The sequence below is a fragment of the Osmia bicornis genome, chromosome 5, assembly GCF_907164935.1.
Source record: "Osmia bicornis bicornis chromosome 5, iOsmBic2.1, whole genome shotgun sequence".
Classification (NCBI taxonomy): domain Eukaryota; kingdom Metazoa; phylum Arthropoda; class Insecta; order Hymenoptera; family Megachilidae; genus Osmia; species Osmia bicornis.
In genome coordinates this window covers 8,562,926-8,576,214 of record NC_060220.1, presented here as the reverse complement: position 1 = coordinate 8,576,214, position 13,289 = coordinate 8,562,926, and the positions used below count along the sequence as shown (strand labels likewise).

General features: G+C 41.7%; 1 protein-coding gene across 7 annotated transcripts in view; it reads right to left on the bottom strand.

Moving 5' to 3' along the window:
- Positions 1-1,888: 1,888 nt before the first annotated feature.
- LOC114872389 (N-acetylgalactosamine kinase) overlaps positions 1,889-13,289 on the bottom strand; it is a 75,821-nt gene continuing 64,420 nt past the window's right edge. For 2 of the 7 annotated variants that reach the window (XM_029179531.2, XM_029179533.2), the window contains 9 exons: positions 8,108-8,270; positions 7,801-7,965; positions 6,554-6,764; positions 4,948-5,056; positions 4,716-4,873; positions 4,158-4,298; positions 3,793-3,898; positions 3,519-3,723; positions 1,889-2,510 (listed from right to left, as the gene is read on the bottom strand). In XM_029179531.2, the coding sequence (XP_029035364.2) occupies positions 2,345-2,510; positions 3,519-3,723; positions 3,793-3,898; positions 4,158-4,298; positions 4,716-4,873; positions 4,948-5,056; positions 6,554-6,764; positions 7,801-7,965; positions 8,108-8,268 (1,422 nt within the window). In that variant the 5' untranslated portion in view covers positions 8,269-8,270 and the 3' untranslated portion in view covers positions 1,889-2,344. The other 5 variants (XM_029179535.2, XM_029179537.2, XM_029179536.2 and 2 more) reach the window with 5 other exon arrangements.

Below are 13,289 nucleotides of genomic sequence, written 5' to 3'. Positions count from 1 at the left end.
TCAATAACTTTTTCACTAACAAAAAGGCATTTCCTCTAAAGTTCGCTTCATCTTGATAAGAATTTAATACTTTCGTCACCACTCACACGCGTTGCGACCTCTCCCTAATTAAGAAGAAAAATAATTAATTTTCAAATTTTAAATGAATGTCAATCCCTGACAACCCTCGCGATAAATATTTCATGAAAGGTCGAATATTTGTCCACGAAAAGTCAGTAACGAAACCACTCCATTTCGATTCTATCAATATCAGAGAAATTGAAAATATATTTTCGATTTGTTAACACCCCGAAGGATTTACGATCGGATTTGAATACTTCTAGATTTATGATACCCCGAAATCTCCGTCAGAATCAAATAACTCGCGAATTTCACGTGAAACAACAACAATCATAGTGTGTTCTAGATAGCAGCATTGAAATTGCATAACTTTGAAATATGAGCGTGACAGAATCCTCGGCGGATACGAAACTCTACGAATAAGTCGTAAGAATTACAAAGTTGTCTTATTACGTACAGTTCGCTTCTATAAGTTAACTTATTGTCACGGCCTTTTAATTCCACTTGGAAAGCCTGTTAAAGAACTTTCTTCGTAATTGTTTCAAGCCTCTTTCCGAGCCGCGCACACCTTATTTCTCACGGTTGACGTAACTGGAGTTTCTTGGGGGTATTTTTGAAATGGATGAAATTTATATCGACTCGGTATTATTTTGAAACAGGCCAACAACGTTTCAGTTTGTTTAAAGTTCAGAGACATGAAACTTCTAAAGAAAGGCTCTGAGCTTACGCTTGGAAATTTCTCATCGTTGCAGAAATTAATTTTCAAATTTAAGCTTCTCAAATGGATTCAAAAATTAAAATTACAATAGAAAATTCAGATCTTCACGATAAGAAATATATTTTCCACTTTTAAATTCGTTATTCGCGTCGATTGTCTCCGCGAATATGGATCAAGATGGAATCGTTGAACACAAGGAGAAGAAAGGCACGGGGATCGTTAATAATTCATTCTTTTCGGTGAAATATGATGTTACACGGGGCATAAATTTTCATGCTCTGCCTAAGTGTGTTTCTACATAAAATGTATATGAAGCAAAATGGAGGGGTATATCGTACTAAATCTTATTTCTGGACGTGAGCCTCTTTTTCTTAGTCTCGGTTAAGAGGAACTGGAGTATCACTGAAAAATGGAAGAACGAAACGGTGATTAAAAAGAAAGAGCTCTTAATTGGTACGAAAGAGGGGAATAATAATTTTCTGTTTCGACAAATGGTTTCTTGTGCGATACCTATCGAGCAAAGTGATCTTCTCTTGGAAAAATAGCGTTGCATGGGGAAGCAGGAAGCGTGGAAGATTTTAAATTTCCTTTTAATCAAGCGAAATCTCCGTTGCATCCAAGCGTACCTCTGCTATCCTCTAATTTCCATGTCCACGATGAGTGGAGTACATAAGACCGCCCCCTTAGGCGTATGTAGGTCGAATGGAAATTTTCATTCCGTCAACTTTATCCTTTCGGATCTAACTTTGATAAAGTTTTAGGATTCCATAAGCCGTGGAAAGCATTCTATTTACTTCGTAATTCCGTGGCTGATCGTTAACGATCGTCAGACCTTTTGACCAGCGCGAGCAGTTTCGCAAATAGGGTGGGTTTTACGGAAATCCCATTGACAACCCTTCGTTTCCTGCGATCTATTTTTTACGTGCATCATTGTAAATCAATTCCAGACGACGCATGGTATTTGTACCTACGCTTTTCCTCGCAGGATTTCGAAGAAAAAAGTAAATACAGCGTTTACAAATATTGGAAAAAAGAGAAATATTTTCAGGAATAACCGAGGGATTAAAATTCGTTGGTAATTCCAGGAATATTCAAAGGATTACACACGAGTGGTAAAATTAGCGAAAATTTTGTACTTTCATATTACGGATTAATATTCCTTTTTAAATTTATAAAATAACATGGATTCTATTTTTATTTGATAATTGTTACGTTATAAAAATTACCAAATATACTGGTCTCAATAATCTGTTGTTCGAATCTAAGATTACAAAACGATGGTGCACGCGATACCGCGTGATTTGACATTTAGCACCGACGATCGAGCAGACGATATCGCGTGAACCAATATCGAATAACAGAGTAATGAAAATGATATTACCTGTGCAATTGAAATTCAGCCTCTTTTCAGCCCTCGATTGTCTAAATTTGGTACATTTGGCAAGAGTCATATTTCTTATACAAGTATGATAGATAAACGATTCATATTGTAGTTATATAATACACAATTAAAAATGTATTTATAAAATGTAAGAAGAAAATTGAAACAGTTGGATAGAAAAGAATCTAGGTCGTATAAATTACAGCACCTTGGTTCGGTTCGGTTGGAAATACCAGATCGTTCAGCTCGAATCCACGTTTTATTCCGCATTGAACGAAGTCCGTTTTAAGTTTATCCAGAAATTGCGAAACCTTGTCTTTCGTTATGATCGCCACAATACAGCCGCCCCACCTGTGCCGAAATAAAATTATTTAACCGCGTCGTTTCACATCCTCGATACGTTTCCTCTTTTTTTAATCATGATTTCATACGTGACAGTTTGAAATGAATCGCGAAGCACGACTAAAAATTGCCAACGATTTTCTATGTTTTTAAATGATTTTTTTTTCGAGTGAAGTTGTAACTGTCGTCTGGTTGCGTGTCATCGTGTTGCAAAGGTATAATTTCTTTCACGTGGCACACAGAAACACACCCACGGATCGATTTGATTTCGTCCAGGTATTTTGATATGGAAACGTCGTAAAACAGTGGACCATTTTCGATATCGTATTTTACTTAGAGTTGTAAATTATGAAAATTCATGGGCAACCCTTCGACTCTTTCAGACATTGATTACTAACTTCGATTTATTTCTATTCCAACAGTGTAAGAGTTATCCCTACACCTAGAATGCATTTTCCGAGTGCAAACACCATTTCTACAGATATAAAATGTCGAAGTTAGGAACGAAATACACAGGCAACAGTTTTCAATTAAACAGAGTTCGAAACAGCATCATGCATTCGTCAATAGACGTGGATCTAAAAGTGAGCAGATACTATCGGATTCTGGGTGATCAAAGAGACTGTACAAAATAATTAATCTCGGGTACACTGCCATTCCCGGAATGATTACGAATCAGTCTCTACACATACCAGATTATAAGTTAGAACATTTCAAACATTCCAAACCCCTTGTTTTCCCTGTCTCTATACGTTCCTCTATGTGAACAATTTTAACAATAATTTCTCCTCTTTAATCCATTCGCGATGGTCGAACGAAAATTTTAAATGTTAGCTATTTTGAGGTGCAATCACTTTGCATTGGGTAATTATAGTAGCGAAAGGGTTAAATAGAGCATACAATCTTGAGACGCCTTCCAGCTCCTGTTCTCTTTGATCATCCCAGATTCAGCTATTTATATTCAAATTAATTTGAGACTATTCTACGAGGAACACTGTTATCCACAGTCTCACTTACCCAGCTCCCGTGAGTCTTGCACCAAGTGCACCGTAACTCATGGCTTTTTCGACCAGTGCATCGACACTCGGATGGCTGCACTCGTAGAGTTTCTGTAGACTCTCGTGGCTCTTGCACATCAGACTGCCTAAACGTTGAAGCTTCTCCTCTTCCATCATGCTGCTGTCCGCGCTGACACGTTGGAATTCTCTCACCCTGGCAGCTTCTGAAGTATGTAACAACCATTTTTCCTTATCTCGCCCGTTTCAATCGATCTTATCAACAATATCGTTACCCTGGTACACGTGCAATGCCCGTTGTTTCAGCTTGAACGTCTGCGAATCATTGAAGCCTCCTAATAACTTTCTCAGCATATCGTTCGACGTGTCGAGATTGTTGACCTAGAAAAGCAACGGTGTCGATTTGTCTACAACGGGTTACAGATAACGTTATTACACAGGAAATTGTATCGCTTTTGTGCGAATCGAAACGGCGGTTAGAAAGGACGAAAGAATAATTTCCGGTGATTCGATGAATCTAAACGAGCGAATAATGTGTTTACTATAGAAAATCAATAGAGCCAGCGACAGAACAACGGAATCAATGTTGCGTAAAATCGTACGCGTACAGATCGACCAATTTTTCTCCTCGATTACATACTTCGTCCATGGTATATGGTTCCTCGTGAAGGTCTGTGGTTACTACAGAGACCATTTCTTCTAAGTTCATACCAAGCAGTTCTTGAACGTCGATTAATCTTCTTACTCGTTCCAAAGGTATGCTCCTTTTCTTTGCTATCATCTGCAAATAAACTCCTTAAATAAGTACACTCCGTTCCTGAACGCTTTGAGCGATACAGAAGCTAATGAGATAGCAATTATTAAAATGAATGATAATTGAAGATTCTCGAGTATTCGGAGTAACGTTACATCAATCTAGCAGTTCATCAGTTGTCATCGGTTTATAAAGGAAGCACGCTCAGATTTGTTAGATAGACTGGCATTATTTCTGATACAGGGGAGGATCTTGGAGGCGCATCGATCAAAGTCATCCGTGAAACATAATCGAAACGCAATCCCATTAGCTCCTTTGAAACGTTACGTTCGAACGATTCTTCGAGTGTTCATTGTACGAACGCTTGGACCGTGACTAGAATTATCTTTCGAACGAACGGTGAACGGGTTAAAATTCGTAGTGTCGAAAGAAACGATATATTACCAGTGCGGCGAGGTGACATTCCACGACCCTTAAATTAAAATCACCCGTAGAAGCTTTGTTGTGACATGCCTGGCTATGGGCTATTACGAACACTGCGGTTTCCGGTAAGGTAACGTCGGTACCACGCACGGGGTCGAATTCGATTAGCATCGCAGAACCTTCGCCGGTATTAATAATGCATTAAAAAAATTTTTTTTTAAATACATCACCGACGGAGCAGAAATAATAATACCTGGTTTTCCAAGAAACGCGATTGCCTGATCCATACCGCCACCCATGGTGCCCACGTATCTCTCTGCTCTCGCGCTGATGGTAGCCAATTCACGTTTCGACAATGGTTGCTGCAACAACGAAAACGACTATCAACTTTCTATTTTGCCATCGAGATAGCTCCATTGTCAGCACGTTTACGTTTGTCTTCGACCACTCTCCACCCGCGAAAGTGAAAGTAAACACACTTTCCCGTTCGCGAACTACCCCTAAGTGTGGATCTCTGATAATTGCGAACAGGCTTCAACTACAAAATTTCTCGTACCGAAGCAAATTACCATGGTCCGGCTCTATTAAACTGTTAATTAAATTTCTTTTTCAATGGCCGCTCGAAGTACGCGAAGAAACTAAAGTTTACTTTCAAGAATTCTCGTCGTCTCGCTACGCGTTGAAACGACCAAGCTTTCTTTTTCCCCGAGAAACAAGTTCTCCCTTCGGTAAGAACCTTTCAAAGGTTCGTGAAATCGATACAATCAAACACGAGTGGACGAAGCCGAAAGAATTCCAGCTCAAGGGAATTCTTTTTATCCACTTTCGAAACGAAATTATTAAGTCCGTCCCATACAAGTTTCGCTGTTAGTTTAATTTCTCCTAATAACAATTTTATCTTTTAATAAAATTGCAGAAGTGCAGGTTTAGTTAAAAAGGTGATACCGGGAAATGGTCGAAAAGAAAATGAAATTCGCGAGTGACAGGGAAATAATGGCTGCGGGATGGCGGAGGTAAAAATAAGGAAACATTGTAGAGTAAGGGATGTTTGGCGAACAAACGGCAAGACACGGTTTAGAAGAGAGAGAGAGAGAAACGGAAAATTCCTTACTCGGCAGGTGGAAATTTGTAAGGCTACGTGATTAACAGGCTGCACCGGGTATCAGTGTCACGTTCCTAGCACAGCCGTTTCGTTATGATTAAATCACGTAGACACGCACGCGGGGACGATGATATTACAGCGTGTACGGGATGCAGCTGTTTCATTCCGGGGAGAAATAATCTTGCGCGACTGATAAGTAAAAATCTCGTTTCTATCTTTTCGTGGTCGTCGACGGTTTCGTTTCTTCTTTTCCTCTCGGGGCTTCCAAGATCGATGAGAGAAGTTCCCTGGACCTCTAATGTCTCTTTCAACGAGCTACCAGCATACGGCCTCAGCCGTTTGTCCTTCTCCTTTTCACGAAGATTATGCGGCGAGTGTCTGAATGGAATGTCCCAGGAATTTCTGATACCTTCCTGTCCATTACCCACGACTTCCGCTGGGACGAGACCCATAAAACGTACTTACGATCGCTTTACATACGGGCCACGCGATACCAGATCGATTCCCTTAACGCGCAACCCCCTGCTTTCCTACCCCTCTATCGTACAGGAACGATATTACGAGGGAAACCGCAATACGCGGCCCGATATTGCGAATTTCGCTACCCGGATAAATTACAGACGTCATCGCCACGAGAGGACTTTCCAGTCGACGAATTCTATCATTACCCCGGCTGATAATGAGCAGACGCGATCGGTTGGCTCGTAATCGAACCGCGTTTCGCGTATCGGATCGGATTGAATAATAAAGCACTCACCTTATTCAGATGCATGGTCAAAAGAAGAGCGGCAGAAACGAGGGCGCTCGAGCTTGAAAGGCCTGAATTAGGAGGAATGTTTCCCCAAACTGCAGCCACGAATCCCTTCGGTTTGCATTCCTTAGGGATCACTTCCAGAGCTCCTTTCACTCCGCACAGGAAATATTTGTACCACATTGGAACAAAGCCGATTGGTTCCCTCGCGGTAAAACTGCGAAAGAGTTGTCAAACTTCCTTCTTTTTTCACAGAAAAGTGGCAAAGGACTTTTAAGTTATATTTTATACTGTTGCATTTCGAGCACCTTGTTTATTCCCAGTTTTATATTTACCTCAGTAGAGATTTCATATGTACTTTTTCATAGCGAAGATTAAGTTTCTTCGTAACAAAGCTGGCAAATCTGTCCGATTTTCGCAATACCTGTTACGTTTTTCGAAGAAGTAGCAAGGAACGTACAACGTGGAAAAATAACGAGTTGCACCGTTTCCACGTATTATCCAATTTTTCATTTGCATTACAATGGACTTTGTTTTTCCCTTTCGACGGAAAGACCGAGGTTATTATATGCAAAAATTACTTCTCGGTACGGTACGTCCACGAAGGAAAAAAGAAGATTAATCATAGGGGTTGCAACAAGTCTGCGGGCTCGTTTAAATTCAAATTTCACGTCGTTAAGCTGAAAATATCTTGACGAATTCTTTCGAACAGAGGGTTTATCAATAGACGTTTGATAAACACCTGGAGACTGATGAAATTACATCGGCCAGCTTTATCGTACCACCTTTCATTTTATCGCGACCTTTTTAATCCGACACGAACGCGTTTGCTAGTACTTACCTACTATATTCCAAGGAATTAGCTTCACGTCAGGAGCCGAATGCCATTTATTTTCTACCCGCGGAGAAATGCACCGAAAAAATTTCTTACCACGCAATTGCATTCCAACGTTGTGTATGGAATTTTTGCAATTATCTTCTGCTTCTACTCCTTTTTAAATTTTCCGATATTTTTAAAAATATTGTCTTCTAATGTAGAAGTATCCCTTTTTTAAAGCGAGAGCGTAAAAGCAAAGCGTGGTAAATTTGCAACCCTATCCTAGATCCTGTTACCGGAAGTACATAGAGCGTAGCGCGACACTCTAATTTCTTACACCCTCGAAAGCATGGAGCGTATTAAGTTTGTCCTTGGTAATTGAAGCTCACCGAGTTTCGGTTAAAGATACCAAGTAATATTTGTAATATTCACTCACTTTAGTTCTTCAAAGTTGCAGCCGAAGGGTTTGTATTTGAAATCCATGTTGACGATATGGATTTCGTCCGGATAGGGAGCTACGGCGATGATTATGTCTTGTTCGATGGCCATCGGGCAAACTGCGTATCCGCAATAATCGACGTGCTCGCCAATTAAATTAACCCTGCGAACAGACGATCAAAACGACCGCAATTATTTGCTGAAAAATTAAACAGCTGTAATTGTATTAGCTGATCGCGTCTGAAATGGTTCATTTCAAAATACAGAGAATTTCGATATCAACCCGAAGGTGAAATTAAAATTACCTTCCCGGAACTCGGACGATAAACGAAGGCTTGCGACGATAGTGGTCGCTAAACAAGTCAGTCAGGATGTCCAACTTCTCCAGGGTCTTCTCATCCGGTTGTATAATTGGGACCCGTTCTTTCGGTTCCAGCTCGGACGTCCCATTGGCGTTCTCCAGCATCTCTGCAACGAATTTTTATATAAAAAATTCAATGTTTTTTTTAGAGATGGGTATTTTTTCACGAGGCACGTTGTTTTTTTCGAGGCGTGTGCGTTGCTTTGCAAAATGTCCGCGAGCACATATACTGCGAAGAATTTAATTTTCCGACAATCCGATTTGCCACGACCGGCAATAGATACCCTAGATGAAAATCGTGAACGAGGTCACCGCCATTAGCGCAATTATGTTGTTGCAGAAGATGGGGAGCTCGGTACGTTGCTAAATCAATCATTTAAATCTTTAAATGGTGAAGATTCTTTTTTTCAAACGAAGTTGTAGCAGATTTTTCTTCTTTGTAAAATTTCCTATCAAATCTCATTATTTATTATAAATAAAGATGCGATTGAAAAATTTTTTTTTTCAAGTTTGATTATAGTATGACTACAACCAATTCAATGATTCACTGAATACAGAAGTATTTTTATCGGTGCAGTAAATTGCATAAACGCTTATTTGCGGTTTGCATACTTAATCGAAACAATTAAAACATTCTCCTATTTCGAATTCTTTTATTTGTGCAGTTGTAGATAACGAGCTCTGTTTCTTTATCTAGCGTATATTAAAATAAATATACGTAAAATAAAATTGAAATATCTGAAGATAAAGAAAAGAATAATTTTCCTTCGATAAAAGTAAATCAAATTACCGAATTCTTCTGCTCTATGGAAGGTCGTTTTGGCGGTTTCGTAATTGGACCCAGAGCGGCGCTAAAGGTCGGAAAAATCCTCGAGAATCCAGTCGCGAGTGATCGAACTCTCGTATGAATATCGATAGTTGCACGACAAGTTGGAAGTCGAACGATAAATTTAAATTTCCGTTTAGCGCGACAACAGTGGATACAGCGAATCAAATAAATATATTCTTTTAATATCTAATCGTTAATTTAAGTCATTACCATACTAATTTCATTTATTTTTGAATAATAAGTTTGTAGGATTTAGTTTTCGTTTCTGACTACGGAAGGCACCACCATGCAGTGCGCTGTTTGAAAAAAGTGGAGTCGTAGGAAACGTGGAATAATCTTACACATATAAAGCTTTCGTTCATACAACGAGTTAGTTGACGTTTGAAATATATTCTTGAGTAATCTACTAATGACTGGATTTCAAATATACGCGTACGTGGAACGTCAACACATAGAAACAGGTGTGCGCGTGTGGGTGAACGCGATGGTACCGGCCGTTGCCGCGTCAGCTTTTCGTAGACGCGATACAACGCTACAACGTGTCCCTACGATAGGAATATAGATTAAAACTAGAAAGCTGAATTGAAGTAACACGGTAAACATACCTCTCGCTACTGCCACTGTTATTGCTTCTCACAAAGGAGACACTTCACCTTATCGTAGCCGATTAATCTTATCAGCACGTGATGTTGCGTTGACGCACCTTCCGAGGTCGCAGAATTAAATGACTTATCGATCATGAACTACTGTTTGTATACAGTGCAGTTGAGTACAGTGTCTCGCCGCGAGTGACGCTACTGACACGTGGCGCTTTTATAATTCTATGGCGGGCAATTTGAATTGCTTCTCAAACGAAAACTGGTCTTTCATATGAAATAACAATTAATAATGTATAGTATCGCGTTGCATGTTACTGAAAGTACAATTACAATAGAGGATACTATATTTCAATGAAATAGAATTGAAATTATCTTTCTGTTTGCTAAAGTCACGTTAAAATGGAGACACTATAAATTCCTACAATACCAACAGTTGGACATACAGTTTTCGAACTGCAAAAGTGATCGTCAGACGAAATGCTAGGTAGCTGTTTTAACGACAGTCGCTACAACGTTGGTTATCGACATTCGATAACTTATCGTCGTAAAATATAAAGAAATGATGTATATTCAGAAAATTCAACAAACTTCTCACAGATGTCACTTCAGAAATTTTCCAAATTTCTGTATCATTGACCATGGATCAATTTCAAATTTGAACATATGTATATAGAGTATAAAATATTCCAATTATAGTATAAGGGTTAGAGAAAACGAAATTTTTCCTTTCCTTTCCTCCACCTCCCTTCCATAACACAGGAACAATAATAAATCTCTTTAAACCAAAAAAGATAGTAAAATAAACATGGGTTGTATAAAGCGTATTCCGTTAAACATTATCTTCGTATTCCCGAGGGTTCGCCGCTTGTCTGTCGATTCCGCGAGCTTCTTTCTAGCGCTTATACCGTACACGCTGAGAGAACAGGGGGACAGACGTCAGTTTAATTCGTATTACTTTTCACATAAATCCGTCGGGATTCACAGGCTGGAGAGCGATAGGGTAGGAGGAGGTATAGTCCGCGGGGATAAGCGATAAAATGTCGCGTATAACGCGAGAGGTCTATATACATATACGTGGAGGGTTGGAGGCTCGGTCCATGTCAAAGAGGGGTTGTGTAGGCAGTGGAAAACGAGGAGAAATTCTCTTTCTTCTTTCTCCATGGCCCGTTACGTCCTCCCCATTTTCCTCGGTCTCCTTGAGCCGTGGCTGTACCGATTTCCAGACAGTTTTTGCTGAAACATCGCGCCGTTGATCCGGCATTTTCCAGGCCGCTTGGTTTATCGCTCGGCCTGATCCCTCTGTTCGTACCGCGGTGTTACAAGCCCCTGCAATCGATGTTTTCATCCCATCTTCCTTTCTCGGCTCCGTCTGCCTCTCCAGCACCAGTTCTCCTACCGATTCCACTCTATTCGGTATTTCTCTTTATCTTTTCCCTCCCGGAGATAACCACCGCCATTTGTCTCCCCCGCGGTGGCGTGTACCGAAGCTACCTACGATCTGACCGTAGACCAGAAACTCGAATTCATTGGCTTTGGAAAAAGGGGGTTGATTTTCTGCGACGGCAATCACCAGTCCGAAGAAGGTTCTGCGTCAGATCTCCGTCGCAGCCAGAGTGTAAATTTTTATCGAGAAAATGTTCCAACGTAGATCTCTATCGATTTTCTACGCCTATTTTCAATCACGTTCAGTTCACGATAAAAGACTTTCTCTACGTGATCGTGTACTACCCTTCGGGCACAGGATTTTGTTTCCTGCGCCGCGCGGGTTTGGCGTCGCGCGAATAAACACACCGGGGACACGCGATCTGATATTCAATATCCTCGGCTTTCCCCTCGGGAGAGTTTTGCCAGGATCTCGAACTAGCATACGTGGTATCCAGTTTCTACGTGTTCCGAGCCCGTCGGATATAATAGATACATTTTTCGATCTTTCAATATCTCTCTGGCCAACGGCTCCAACGATTCTTCTCGCAATTCGCTGTCGTTGTAAATAAAAAAATGTCTCATTTTAGCTAATCATTAAAACTTCCCTCCTTTAATGAAACTTGGTGCACGAATCTGACTTACATCTGGCGAATTCCTTCGGGAGCAACGGGTGGTTGGAGCAGAGGTGGATCGTGTCGCCAGTGGATCCCAGTTGTCCATTAACTCGTCGCCCTTTAATGCATCGTAGCTGGACAGGCGACCAAACCTCCATGGTGTTTTGACACTCGTCCATGCGTGACGTCGCCCACCGCACGTCGCCCGATCCATTTTGCACCGCGATTTATTTGCCTCGCCCTACTCTGTTTTTCCCCGGCCGAAAGTCCTGCTCGTACCGCGATACAGATATCGTTCCCGTATTTCATCGAAGACAGAGGACGTTGGATGCGAAGAAAAGGAGAGGAAAGATATCTCATCCAACGGGGTGCCGGAAGTGGAGCGAAGTGCTGCGATCCCGCAAGGATGTGTGGTTCGGGCCGGAAACTTGGCGGAGGGTATAAATTGAATTCGGGGCTGCGCATCCGACGCGTAAAACCGACTTCGCACGCCCTTTAAATTTCTCCGCGTGCAATTCGACCCCTTCTTCGACTGCACCGCTGGACGACCATTACCGGGGCCGGAAAATGACAATAATTTTCCCTGCCAACCGAGAACCTTACCTTCGATCAATTGACCCTCTTCCGTTTCTACTTGCATCGGGTCGTAGCGATTCTACGTGTATCATCGAATAAACCATTAGAAATCGAAACGTAATTCGATAGAAATTCCCTTGAAACTAGCCTTAATCGATCACGAAAGCATCGAGATCCTTAGTTGCCTATCAATGTCGAGGTTTCCCACGTTACATTTCAGATTTCACGAATCCAGCCGATCACGAGACCGCCACGGTGATGGATGAACGGAGGAATATCTAACAAAGTCAGCGTGCAAACTAAGTTGAAGGCATAGTAACGGGGACACGCGGGCGGATTATGGACGGTTGCGGACCGTGGTCCGCGTGCGGTCTCCACGAGCGAGGTTTAGGCGCGTGCGAGCTGGATTTATGGCCCCCATTATGACGTTGACGTATCGCCTTCGTGAGGGTCCTAAAGCAAACCCAAGGCGGATCTAAGCTCCGTGTATCTAAGCCGAGAGCTAGCCACAGGTTACCGCAACCGGGACGAGAATATTCCAAGCTGATCCCGTGGACCACCGTGTCCGATAAATGTCCGACTGGACGTGGCTTTTCCTCCGTTTACCTCTCCTAAGGAAATTTTCATGGTTATAATAACACGAGGGTTTTACGAGCTTAGGTAATGGATATTTAGCGACGATTTTGAAAAAAGTGGGAGAAAACCTCAGGGGTGAACAACGCACGCAGCTACCCTGGCATTTCCGTATCGCGATTCATTACACCGTGTTTAGATAATTAATAAACCGCGGGTCTATGTAAATATCGCGGTGGATATCGCTGGGTAGATCTCGCGCTCGGCCAGCGGAGTAATTTTACTCGACGTTTCCTTCCCCTTTTATCGTCGCACGGGTCGAGCGTGTTCCGTGTTTCATTCGCAATCAGCGGCAGTAAGCAACCGGCCGAACGGTGTCGTTCACGGCGGAGCGTAAGTGGTGGCAGTAACCTGAAAGTTATCGCGCGGCCAACAGGGTCGTAACGAGCACACCACGTTGAATGCAGGTTACCGGTCGAACGGACGACATTCTGACGCGCTGTTATGGCC